This window comes from Dryobates pubescens, chromosome 21 (genome assembly GCF_014839835.1).
Source record: "Dryobates pubescens isolate bDryPub1 chromosome 21, bDryPub1.pri, whole genome shotgun sequence".
In the NCBI taxonomy this organism is placed as follows: Eukaryota; Metazoa; Chordata; class Aves; order Piciformes; family Picidae; genus Dryobates; species Dryobates pubescens.
In genome coordinates, this window is record NC_071632.1 from 4,369,926 (window position 1) to 4,382,541 (window position 12,616).

A 12,616-nucleotide genomic window follows, 5' to 3' on the forward strand; every position below is an offset into this window, starting at 1 on the left:
CATAGCCCTGTACAAAGATATAAACACCACTAGAGAGGCACCATCATAATACAGAAAGAACAGCAGTCATGCAGCCACAGGGCTAATAATTTTGTACTTCAGTTAAAGCTTGAATGAGGGGGGTGAGGGGAAAAAAAAACCCAACCGAACCACCCCCCCCCCCCCCCCAAAAAGGAAATCTAACTAAGGACTTTCAAGATAGTTTATAACAAAACAGTTTCTTGCCATAAATTGTTCCTGGTGCTTTGTATATCAGGGCAAGGATTCTGGATTTACAAAGCAAATGTTTGGTAACTAGGATGTCAGTGGAGCTCACCTGCAGTACCCAGCAGGTCCTTTAAAGATAGGCTCTAAAGAAGCATATCTTAAAAACAGATTTATGTCTTTGTGCTGAAGGCTAGGGAAAGCAAATATAACAAGAACAGAAAGCAAGGACACTATCAAGGCTAAGGATAAAGAAAGATAAATGTGTTTTCCCCCCAAACAGACGTGGCTGAAAAAAAGTACTATGGAGAGCAAGAGAGGAGCAGTAGAGCTGCTAGAATTTGCCTTGCTAACTACTGAAACTTGCCAATTCCAGTTTAAAAGCTGGTAATCATCTGCCTCCACTGACACTGTGTGCCTAAGTCTTCTCAGCTTAATGACTCCTCAGTTCAGTTAATACATGCTCTATTCTACACCCTATAACTTAGAAGAACAGGGCTATTTATTGCTACGGAAGCATTCCCTGATACACGATCATACACATGTGACACTACAGGAGAGGAAGAAGCTAAAAGGAAGTTTATTAATGAAAGCACTTCCATTTTAAAGTAAATTTTGTGTTTGGGTACCTAAACATGAAAAAGGCATGAGAAAATATAAGGCAACCCATTTCTATTTCTCTACATGTTATCTACCCAGTTATCTGTAATTCTATACAAACCTTCATGGTGCTTAGCAACTTACAATGCAAGCTTCATGAGTCTCTTTTTTTTTTTAAGGTTTATAGCTTTTTCCTAAGGTTTGGGGCTAAGGGAACTGGGGTTGTTTAGCCCTGAGAAAAGAGGCTGAGTGAAGACCTTCTGGCTCTCTACAAGTCCCTGAAAGGAGGTTGGAGTCAGGTGGGGGTTGGTTTCTTCTCCCTAGTAGGGAAAGGGTGAGAGGGTGAGAGGAAATAGCCTCAAGTTGCACCAGAGGAGGTTTAGGTTGGGGATTAGAAAAAATTTGTTTCCTGAAAGGGTTCTCAACCACTAGAACAGGCTGCCCATGGAGGTGGCTGAATCTCCATCCCTGTAGGTGTTTGCAAGAGGCAGAGATTCAGTGCTGAGGGACATGATTTAGCTCCAGCCTTGGCAGAATTAGAGAATGGTTGAGCTTCATCTTAAAGGTCTTTTCCAACCAATATGAGTCTGTGATTCCATACTTCTAAGGTACTAAAGACAATTTTGAACAGACTGAGAAGTGATCAAAACCACTGCCTAAGTTCCAGAAAAATACATTAAAATTGTGCATAATACTGCCTTACCAAGAAGTTACTTTTTCACATGCCTTATAAAGAGCATTTCAATGACCCCTCAAATACTGTGCATCCTTTCTAACATTGCAAATTGTGTTTTCTTCCTCCAGTACCCTTCTCTGGTTTTAGTTCAAGCTGCCTACAGAGTTTCAGCAGGAAAGCTGAAACTGGCAATTAGGTCATGAAAAAACAAGCAATGCATAACAGCCATTGCTAATCTGCAGAGATACATTTACTCAATTAGATAGATGGAAACGTTATTATGAACTCACATTCCATGGTCTCTAAAACCAAGAAGAATGGGGGCAAATAAAATGTATGCTTGCTGCCTTATAAACTTTCTATGCTAATTGTGAAGTGACAATGCAGACCAACACTGAAATAAGCAAATTTGACAGATGCTTTGCATGCAGCCTTCGGGAAGAAAATTATTATCCCTCCCCCCAGTAACATAGATGCAGCTCTTGTTCTTCTCTTGGGACTCTTATTTCCTTGTTAGAAATGTAACTGTCAACTGATTCTGCTGCCCAGAAACAGCATTGCTACAGCTGACCAAATGACCAAATTAATTCCATGTTAATTTTCAAACCCTGCTAATTACAGGTGGTGACTCTCAATCCTTCCCCTTGCTCCTTGCCAGCAAGCCTACCAAGGGAGGACAGAGTGCCAGCCAGTGAGACCGGTGACGACTGGCCCCTGCTCACATGAGTGACACTGGGTCACCTGGCAGACATGAAGGTCACATGCCATGTCACCATATCACATCCAGCAGCATGACAGGGGACAGGGTGGTGCTTCTGTGAGAGGTCAGGGGTGAGCTGGAGGGGGATGTGTGCTAAACCTGCACCTCATGTGTGGGTACTGCTGCTGGAAGTACCAAAAAAGCCAGTGACTCTTACGTGACACCTGGCAGAGGAGAGATACAGAAAAGTCCACATGTGGTCTTCCAGTGAAACACAGGAATGTCCACATTACAATTTTCATGACTTTGTACTTTCATTTGCACTTCTATTTTCAAATCCCAGTCCTTCTGGAACAGCACTTCCCGAGGAAGAACACATGCCAGCTATTCTGAACAATGGCAGTATGTTACTAGCTGACAATTTAACAAGTTTTTAATAACCCGAGTCAAGACCCTTTTCAAGGGCCCATTTTGTGGCAGGTATCTCAAACATAATAGCAGGCCTCCCTTACAAGCATTAAATGCAGTATTTTGCTAGATTTGGCCTGGGTCCATGATGTTCACTGATGTGCTGAATGTTACCCATTTTCTCAAAAGAGATTTAGCCATGGGTAAGTTGGGAATTATCACTGGAACTGGATCACTGCTGATTTACAGAATTAATGGATTTTAAGTGCTTAAGACTTATGCATACCCCAAACTAGCAAATTATTGCAGCACACTCAGTGCAGAATAAAGCAACTTAAAAGCATGCAATTTAGTACAGCAAATAAAGCAAGAACACATACACAGACAGACAAAAAAACACAAACAACTTGTTAAATTGTCTTCAGAAGAGGGTAGGGTTAATCATTGTCAGAAGTAAATAACTGGAAAGAAAAATCACCTATAATTATTCTGAATATTAAGGGAAATGCTAATATTCTTCTCTGGTCTTTTATAGGAGTGTAAAGACTTTTAGGCATTTATTTCAACAGCAGCAGGAATCCATCTCCCAAGTCTCCATCCGTGCTTTTGGAAATTCAAATGGTGTTCAATTTCTACCACAGAAATCAACTCAATACAGATGAAGGAAGCATTAAACAGAGTGTTTTAAAGAAATATTTAGGGATCTAGAGAATACCAGGATGCTCAAAAAGCAAGAGGTCACTTCTGAAAGCACATACTCTGATCTAGACAGCTGAGATTTCCCTCTAGTGCAAAGCAGCATTTCCAGCAAAGCATGCCTGTGGTGCCACAGTATCACTATCACATGAGCTTTATGCTTCTATAGGAACAAACCAGCTGCCTACTGCAAAAACTAGTCACAAAATTAAAAGCTCACATTAACAGCAGTAGAGAAATTACTATAAAGCATGTATTTTAGAAGAGGATACAAATGTTTATTCATACACATCTGGTGTAGTAGGTATATCACAGTAAAGCTTTGTTTATGAAGACAGTGGTAAAAAACTCACTCTGAAGTGTTTCAAGTTCAGCCTTAGCCAGGGCATCTTCTTTCGCCTTCATTTTTGTTTCTTTATATTCTATATATAATTGTCTGGCATCCTTTAAGAGAATGTTGCAATGGCATTAGCATCCTTATACAAACAAGTTAGTGCAATGGCTCTCTTTAAACTTCTCAACCTTACCACAAAAAATATTCAGATACATTAATTTCCTTGAGTTACAGCAATTTGCAGTATAGAAAGCATTTGTTCAGAGTACAGAATTCTTGTGTAAGAAAGGTTCAAATGTAATTGTGTTGCTATTATCGACTATGATGCTCAACAACCTGCAAAGTAAAATCATTAGGACCACATTTCTGATCACTACCTACAGCTCTCTGTACGAGGCCACACTCTCACTTTGCTCACATCAGCAATCTGGAAGTTCAAGAAAGAAAGAAAAGTTTTTAATTAGAGTTGTGTGTGCAAGGACAAACAAGAGGCAATTGCTAGGCAGCAGTCAACTTGGTGTGCACAGATGATGGTGCAGCTGCATGCTCCCAAATCCAACTCGTTCCCTTTTGTTTTCCTTTTCTTTCCTTTTTGTTTGGTTGGTTGTTTTTTGGTTTGGCTGTGGGTTTTTTTTGGCTGATTGCTTGGGTTGGGGTTTGTGTTGTTTATTTTAACCAACTTCTACACTGCTATTCAAGTGCTGAAGATATATATTAAAGGGTTTGTTTTTTTCTCCAAGGATTAGACTCTAACCTGAAATCTACTTGGCAAATGTACAAATAAAACTAGAAGCCCCATCACAAATCTCCCAATAAGGTACACATTTCCAAACTCTGATGAATTAATAAGCACAGATTTGGTCTGAAAGCTTTCCAACGTGAACAAATAGATTGCTGAGGTTTGAGCTGTGAAGAGTTTTCTTTCTCCTACTTGGCAGTTTAAGAGAGTTCTGTACTCATTCAAAAAAAAAAAATGAAATACTGAAATGGACCAATTATCAGTCATCATTTCCAAGCATGCAGAACATCTCTTGTAGGAAGTAAAAATTATACTATTAGACAAACCTACTTTCAGTTCCTTATAGCCCAAAATAATTTTATTCTTGTTGTTACATTAACAGTTCCATTTCTTATGTATAAAAGTGTAATTTCAACTTTCATGCAGGAAGTATTGTAAAGCACCAGTAAATAGTTTTATAATTTCAACTGCAATCCCACACATTGGAACAAAATTTGGTCTCATTAAAAACTAAAATAAGGCATCTTAATAAATTCTGAAAAGAAAAACCGAGTCAAGCAGCCATTGCTGCCTCTAACGGCAAAAGTCATCCAAAAAACACTGGCTCCTCCAAAGACACCACAAGGGTACTCCTTTACCTTAGACTGGCACCTACCCCTTCAAAGATACTTGAGGAAGGTGGAAAAATAGGACAGAATCATGATGCAGCTCTGAGCAGAGCTTGTGTATTTTGGAGGCATCTCACCAACACAAGCCAGCACACCTGAAGGCTAACCCTGACAAATTCCCACAAAAGATCAGTAAGGTTTCACCTCCTTCCAAAATATCTCTTCTTACTCTCCAGTTGTCTCTGTATTTGGATACAGGACAAGGAAAGCTGCATTTCTCTGCCACATTTGTGTTGGAGATCACCACGCACAGAAGAAATGTTAAGGAGCTTACATAACTTTATGGTGCTGGAATGTAACAGATGAGAGCAGTTCACGTGCTTACAGCTTTGGTTTTGGGGATGGGAAAGAGGTTGGGGGCCGGGGGGGTTGGTAGTTTTACTAGAATTGGATCTAAAAAAAAGAAAAACCAAATGTGTGTGGGAGGCCTACCATTAACAGCAGCTGTGAAGGCTCTGAGGAAACATTCAGTTTCTATGTTAGAACATTGAATTACAAAACCAGGCCCGGTGCTGGTTCTCCTTTCAGCTTATCTGAAACGTGAATTCCCTGCCACATATGGAAACTTTCCTTCTCCTCTCCAGATTTGGATTATTTGCATCATTAAGAAACAGAAAGAGCCCTAAAATGTAATGGTTAACTTCTGCTGCAAGTTGGAGACATTTGGGTTGTGTGGCATACTCAGGACTCAGACACTAATACCCAAAAAATGCTTTTGTTTAAGGCTATGATTTCAAAATGGCTACAATTAACTGGCATTTAAATTTAACCCATTTGACACTGAAAGCCAATATTTGATGCTAAATTCTGGTGTAAAATCCATTATTGCTTGTGGGATCTCCAGACAGCAGGCACTAGGGGGTAACTGTCAATCTCTCCAGCACGTCAATCACGGAACAATTGGAAATGTGGCTTAGATGAAAATGAGACACAAAAGCTGAACAACAAAGAAAACTAGTCAGAAGCACACAGATGAAATTTAGTGGTACTGTTGCTTTATAGATAGAAAATGGATTATCACTGCAGACCGAGTCATATGCAGGTAACAAAGGCAACATTAGCCTTTTATCTTATTAATCAGAGTTTATTATGGCTGATACCACACAAAAAAGGAGCCTGCATATTTTGAGGCACACAAGAATGTGTACATACAAAGCCAAGCAAAAAAAATTAAATATCAAAATGGATTTGGGGAGATTTGAAAATCAAATCCTTCCCACAAAAGCCTAAGAAGCATCTCTCTACAGATTGTGAAGAAGAATTAAAAGACATACCTGAGTAAAGGTTTAAGCCACAGACAGACTGTATGGCTATCAGACCTTAAGTCAAAATTAATAAAAAACACCAGAGAAGAGTTTAAAACAGGAAGTTCTTTGAAGACAACTTCTGCCTTACCATAAATCAGCACACTTCAATGTATTCCTCATTAGTTTCCCATAATATCTGTCTAAAGAGGAATATTAGTTTTCAAGCGTATTTGGGTCTGGTAGAAAGAGAATTCCAAAACAGATTTCTCTTCAGATTTTTCACTTTTCCAAAGCAATATATTTAAGCAGTCATTTTGCCTCAATATAAACATTTTAGGGTCCTAAACACAATGGCAATACGGATACATCCCCTTCCAAGCTAAGGTTCCTTCGTCAAGATTCAGTAATGATTCTTCTAGAGGATCTTTCCCCAAACAGCTCAAAACACAACATCAAAATGATACCTGGTGTATGACAGATAATAAACATAAGAAAATCCACCATTTTATCCTTCTGGGAGTGGACAGAGGAAGGGGAGACACAAATACAAAGCTTGGAATTGTTCTAACCAAAAAAGCTCCAGCTTACCTAATCAGAAATATTTTGTTCTCAATTGCTGGAGTATCAGAAAACAAACAAACAAAACCCATCAAGACTAACAGAGTATTTTTCTTTCTTCCCCATCAAAGCAGTAACATGCATGGACTTAGGGAAAAATAATAAATGAAGAGGGCTAATAAACAGCAGTTTATTAGACTAGGATTTCAATTATGTTTTCCAAAAGAAATAGAACAACAACAAAAATGAACATATTAGAAACACAAAAATGCTACAGTTAGAATGTCTATATCATATTTCAACTGCCATGCAAAGGAAAGTCCTATAATTACCCTCATATTTAACCAAAACCATTCAGAAGCCTGGAGGAAAACTAAAACTGATAGACAAACACTGAATGTGTTTTTCAGTTGTAGCCAGAAATAAGAATAAAGAACACTGAAAGACTGTTGTTCCTTCTTAGATCAGTATCATCTTGTGTCAATAAATCTGAGACTGCCAAGAAAAAGCTGCACTTGAGTCACAGAGAAACACAGAAATTCCTGCTACTGGATTTTTAAGGGCTTTTAGTTTGTTGGTTGGTTTCATTGTTGTTGTTTTGTGGGTGGTTTTGGTTTGTTTGCTTGGTGGTTGTTTTATTTGCTTTGCTTTGCTTGCTTGTTTGTTGTTTTAAAAATCCCCAGACACAGGATTTAGCCAAACTGTACTAATTATGAACCTAAAAACTTCAGAGTAAGACTCAGTCACTCTCACTGACTGCTGGGGAGGGCAATGGGGTTTTGTTGGTTTGTTTGCTTTGTGGTTTTTTTTCCCCCCCCTGCCAGTTAATCTTCCTGGCTTTATGGTCTACTTCAGAAAGACTACAGGTTAGGAGAAATAAGGCAAACATTGCAAACAACTCACTGTAGTGGCCACATGTAAAGCTTCATTACAGAATTTGTGACAGAAGCAGCTTTACATTTTAGTTCTCTAGGTGAGGGACTGATTCAGAGTTCACAGTTAACTGGTAACTTTGCCACAAACATACTTAAAATCAGTATATTGAAATAATTTTAGTTACATTAACTTTTATTAAACCAATGTATAGGCTTAATGAGAAATAAAAGGTCCTGATTAATTTGCCTGAGTACAGTGTTCTTGTACAATTTGTACCAAAAAAAAAAGGGAGAGAAAATGGAGTCAAATTAAAGCTACTGCAACATCCAACCTTCAATTTGCTATTTCTAGGCAATAAAAATGCCTGCCATTATACCAGAGCAAAAACCACTCTTTTGATGGGTTTATAAACTAGTAATTTCAATGTGTTATGGCAAGAAAGAATGTTTTTAAAAACCCTTAAACATTATGATTTGTAATTCTCCTTGGCACTTTTCACATGTTTACTCAAAGGCAAGCTAGTAAATAAATAGGAATTGCATTACTTCTTCCTTTAGAAGCAGAAAATCTTGCTTTCATTAGAAGGATACCTGGTGTGACCAAGCTTTTCAGCTGTCTGCAGCCTGTGGGCAGTTAAGTGTGGTTCCCAAGCCTCAGATACACTGGGAGAGCAGCAGCAGGCTGGGCCACTACACTGTCTGCTGGGTATTCCACATCTCCAGAGGGGGACACTGAGGCCAGGCAAGGCCTCCTTGGGACCCGCACTCATCCTGTGAGGCCTCACACAACATTAATTGGGAGGCAGTACAGAATCATAGAAATGTTTGGGTTGGAAGGGACCTCAAGGATCATCTAGTTCCAACCCACGCTGCCACAGGCAGAGACAGCTCACACTCCATCAGGTTGCTCAGAGCCACATCCAGCCTGGCCTTAAAAACCTCCAGGGATGAGGCTTCAACCACCTTCCTGGGCAACCTGTTCGAGTGTGTCACCACCCCCATGGTGAAGAATTTCTTCCTAACATCCAATCTGAATCTACCCATTTCTATTTTTCTTCCATAAATATCTTTGTGTGTCTCCTCTTGGAACTGTTCTAACGTGTATGCTGGGATAGCAGACACACAGTCAGTGCTCTGAAGGAGCTGAACAAAATTTGCTGCCACAGAACAGCAGGCAGCTGAAGGGAAATTTCTTTAGTGAATTATATTTACTTAAAAACTTCTACTATGCAGCAAAGCACATTTTGTCTCCAGAGCCTCAGACTCTACCCTGTTAGACACAAGTTATTTTTGCTCACTTGCATACACCCAGAATACTTGTTTTACCATCCACTCTCCTCTGACCTGCTTCTAAGCTTCCAATTGACCTCAGGGTCAAGAGCTTCATCCCTACTTTGGTTCTCCCAACAGCTGCGAAATAGCAAGAAACAGAGCAAATTGGCAATCACTCGTGCCACACATCCTGCAATTGCTTGCTCCCCACAACTTCTATCAGCATTTGTGCTGTACAGTAAGTTGGAACACCTCAAAACCCTGTAAAGCTGGAATTAAGGAGCTTTTAACCTCACTGACTTGAATAAATCCCTTCCAAAAATATTTCATTTTTTTAAAGGCAAAAGTTATTAAATGCAATAAATTTTATTTTAATCTCAGATGATGATTTTTATGTAGTCATATGTGAAGAGAAAAACAACCCACATAAAGGTTTGCTGACTTCATGAAACCTTGCTTAAAAGCTACCTTTGCCAAAGGAGATGCCCTGCTGGCAAAGCCTCTTGAGTTTAATGACACATTGCCAATCCGTTTAAGGCCCAAGCTGAACCATCTCTAAACAGGTGTTGAAATGTAATCATGGATTAAGAGAAAATCTGAGGACAAAATGCCAAGAAATTAAACACCTCTGGGTCACCAGTTTGAATCTGTTCCAGGCTACTAAATCAGCTACAGTAATTATTGTCTGGTAGTCTACAGCAAAATAAATTGCTGGCCTTTTTGTTTTAATTCACTCTGCGTTACACATAGGTCTTTTATAAACAAAAGCTGAAGGTTTCGTGGATAATCTTACTAGGGTCTACCCAGTGCAGCAAAGGCTTGAGCTTGAACTGCTTCCTCGCTACTGGTGAACCACCAGAGAGGCTTTTCCAACAGTTCCCTGCTAGGGTGTATGCACTACAACTAGTAGTACTACTACAACTGCATAGAGAATAAAGAATAAAGAATTAACCAGGTTGGAAAAGACCTTCGAGATCATCAGGTCCAACCTATCGCCCAACACCATCTAATCAACTAAACCATGGCACCAAGTGCCTCAGCCAGTCTTATTCTAAGCACTTCCAGAGATAAGAGGAAAATTTTCTTAACGAGAACCCACTCTTGTCTGAAGCAAACAAAAGTACTTTGTGCTTCACATGAACATAAGGAAACACTTTTTCACTGTGAGGGTGACAGAGCCCTGGAGAAGAGTCTCCCTTCTCTGGAGACATTCAAAACGCACCCAAGGTGCTCCTGTGTGACCTGTGCCCCAGGTGATCCTGCTCTGGCAGAGTTGGACTTGATGATCTCCAGAAGTGCCTTCCCACCCCTAACATTCTGCAATTCACTACACCAGGGACAACAGCAGGCTCATCATTTAACTAATAAAGAAAAATATTTCCTAGTGCTGACTAGCATTGATGAAGTTGCTGCAGAAAATAAAGGCATCCACTGACAAGCTCAACGTGAAGGAAAAGTAGTTGAGAGGAACACTAACAATTACTCTTCACAAATACTTCCTGCAGTGTTGAACATTTTAAAAATAGGCCACTTCTCTTAAGTTGTAGGTCTGTGTCTCCAAAGTTGAAACTCTAGTTAGCTTTTGGGGAAGAAACTGCCGAGAAGCTGGACGAGAAGCTCAACAGGAGCTCTCAGTGAGCACTTCCAGCCCAGAAAGCCAATCAGATCCTGGGCTGCATCAGGAGAAGTGTGGCCAGCAGGTCAAAGGAGGCAATTCTCCCCCTCTGCTCAGCTCTGCTGAGACCCCACCTGGAGTACTGCCTCCAGTTCTGGAGCCCCTAGTACAAGAGGCATCTGGAGGTGCTGGAAGGTGTCCAGAGAAGGGCCACAAGGATGAGCAGAGGGCTGGAGCACCTCTCCTATGAGGACAGACTGAAGGAGTTGGGGCTGTTCAGTCTGGAGAAGAGAAGGCTCCGAGGTGACCTAATTGTGGCCTTCCAGTATCTGAAGGGGGCCTACAAGAAGGCTGGGGAGGGACTTCTCAGGATCACAGGGAGTGATAGGACTAGGGGGAATGGAATGAAGCTGGAGGTGGGGAGATTGAGGCTGGAGGGGAGGAGGAAGTTCTTCCCCATGAGAGTGGTGAAGCCCTGGAATGGGTTGTCCAGGGAGGTGGTTGAGGCCCCATCCCTGGAGGTGTTTAAGGCCAGGCTGGATGAGGCTCTGGCCAGGCTGATCTAGTGTGGGGTGTCCCTGCCCATGGCAGGGGGGTTGGAACTAGATGATCCTTGTGGTCCCTTCCAACCCTGACCGATACTATGATACTATGATTTACATGACTGTTCTCCCACAAAAGCAAAGTAAGCTTGACCCAACTCTCCACCCTGCACTAGTCCCTATCTGACCTGAAACTCTTGCACACTATCTTTAGCTGGTTTATTTCCTTGTGATGACAATTTTCAGTTCCAATAAGCATTTTAATTTTTTCCTCTATCTTATTACTTTTTTGTATTTCCCTTTCTTCTTTTAATTTTATTTTAATATATAGCCTTCCTCCAGGTCATTCTTACAAAAAAGCAAACTATAAATGATCTTAGAAACAACTTACATTATCTTCTGTCTTTTACCTGAGCCAACATGAGATGAATTAAGCTTGGTTAAAGTCAATGTAATTTACACTCCACTCAGTGTTTCTTTCAAACACCACAGATATTTGGAGGTATGGTACACTGTATGTATTTCCTTCCCTTTGCTTCTTCAAATGAGCATAATGATGCTGTTTTCACCCCCGGGTTCAACTGAACTCACTGTGTAGATATAAAGACCTATGTATTCTCTCTCAAAATACAATTGTCAATAGTTTGGGGGTTTTAAATAAATTATAAAAAAATTAAACCATCATTTTTTACTTTCTCTCATCCTCCTCTCAACCATTTTTCTTCCAGTTTCTTGACATAAAATGCAGACTATGACAAAATGGCACAGGCCATCAGAAGGACATGCAAACAAAGCATTTTCCTTCAGTAAAGGCCCACCTTAATTATTTTAAGTGCCTCCTCCTGAAATCTGACATTTTGAAGGAGGAGGGCAAGTAGGAGAAAGGATAAATGAGAGCCAGGAATGGGCAGAAGCTCAGCAACCTGAATCCTCAGACAGAGCTGTTGTAAGCAGACATTCACATTAATTAATGGGGAAGAGATGGAGGCTAAGTAAAAAGGAATCAAATACAAGAACTCGCAAGAAGTTTAAACTGACCTCTCCTCCTGGTTTTTGTTTTGGCATTTTTGTTTCTTGGTGGTGGTGGTATGATTTTGTGTTGTTGGGGTTTTGTTATTCAGGGCTTTCTAATGAAGTTTCCTTAGAGGGAGAACTTGCAACTGGCCTGCTTTGGTGAATTTGAGGAAGCAGTTCAGCTGTTTCACTAAGAAGGCTTTGAAAAACACAGTGGCAGAAGCAACATTTAATTAAAAGTATTGCTAACTCTTACCTTATTCTATCCCAAATGGGGCTAATTTAAATATGGATGTGTTTTTACTCTACAATGGCATTAATTGCAGATGAATGACAGCCAACTTTGAAAATAATTTGCTGGCTCTTAAATGACTGAAGAAATCATTCAGATTAACTCAATAAACAACTAAAATCTGTGGCAGACATTCTTATGTCAACCACTGTAACACCTTGTTAAATAATTTGCAT

General features: G+C 40.2%; 1 protein-coding gene across 2 annotated transcripts in view; it reads right to left on the bottom strand.

Moving 5' to 3' along the window:
* Positions 1 to 12,616, bottom strand: part of DNAJC1 (DnaJ heat shock protein family (Hsp40) member C1) — a 113,035-nt gene that overhangs the window by 44,725 nt on the left and 55,694 nt on the right. For both annotated transcript variants that reach the window (XM_054171369.1, XM_054171368.1), the window contains exon 7: positions 3,638 to 3,728. In XM_054171369.1, coding sequence (XP_054027344.1) covers positions 3,638 to 3,728 — 91 coding nt within the window. The remainder of the gene's footprint in view (positions 1 to 3,637; positions 3,729 to 12,616) is intronic.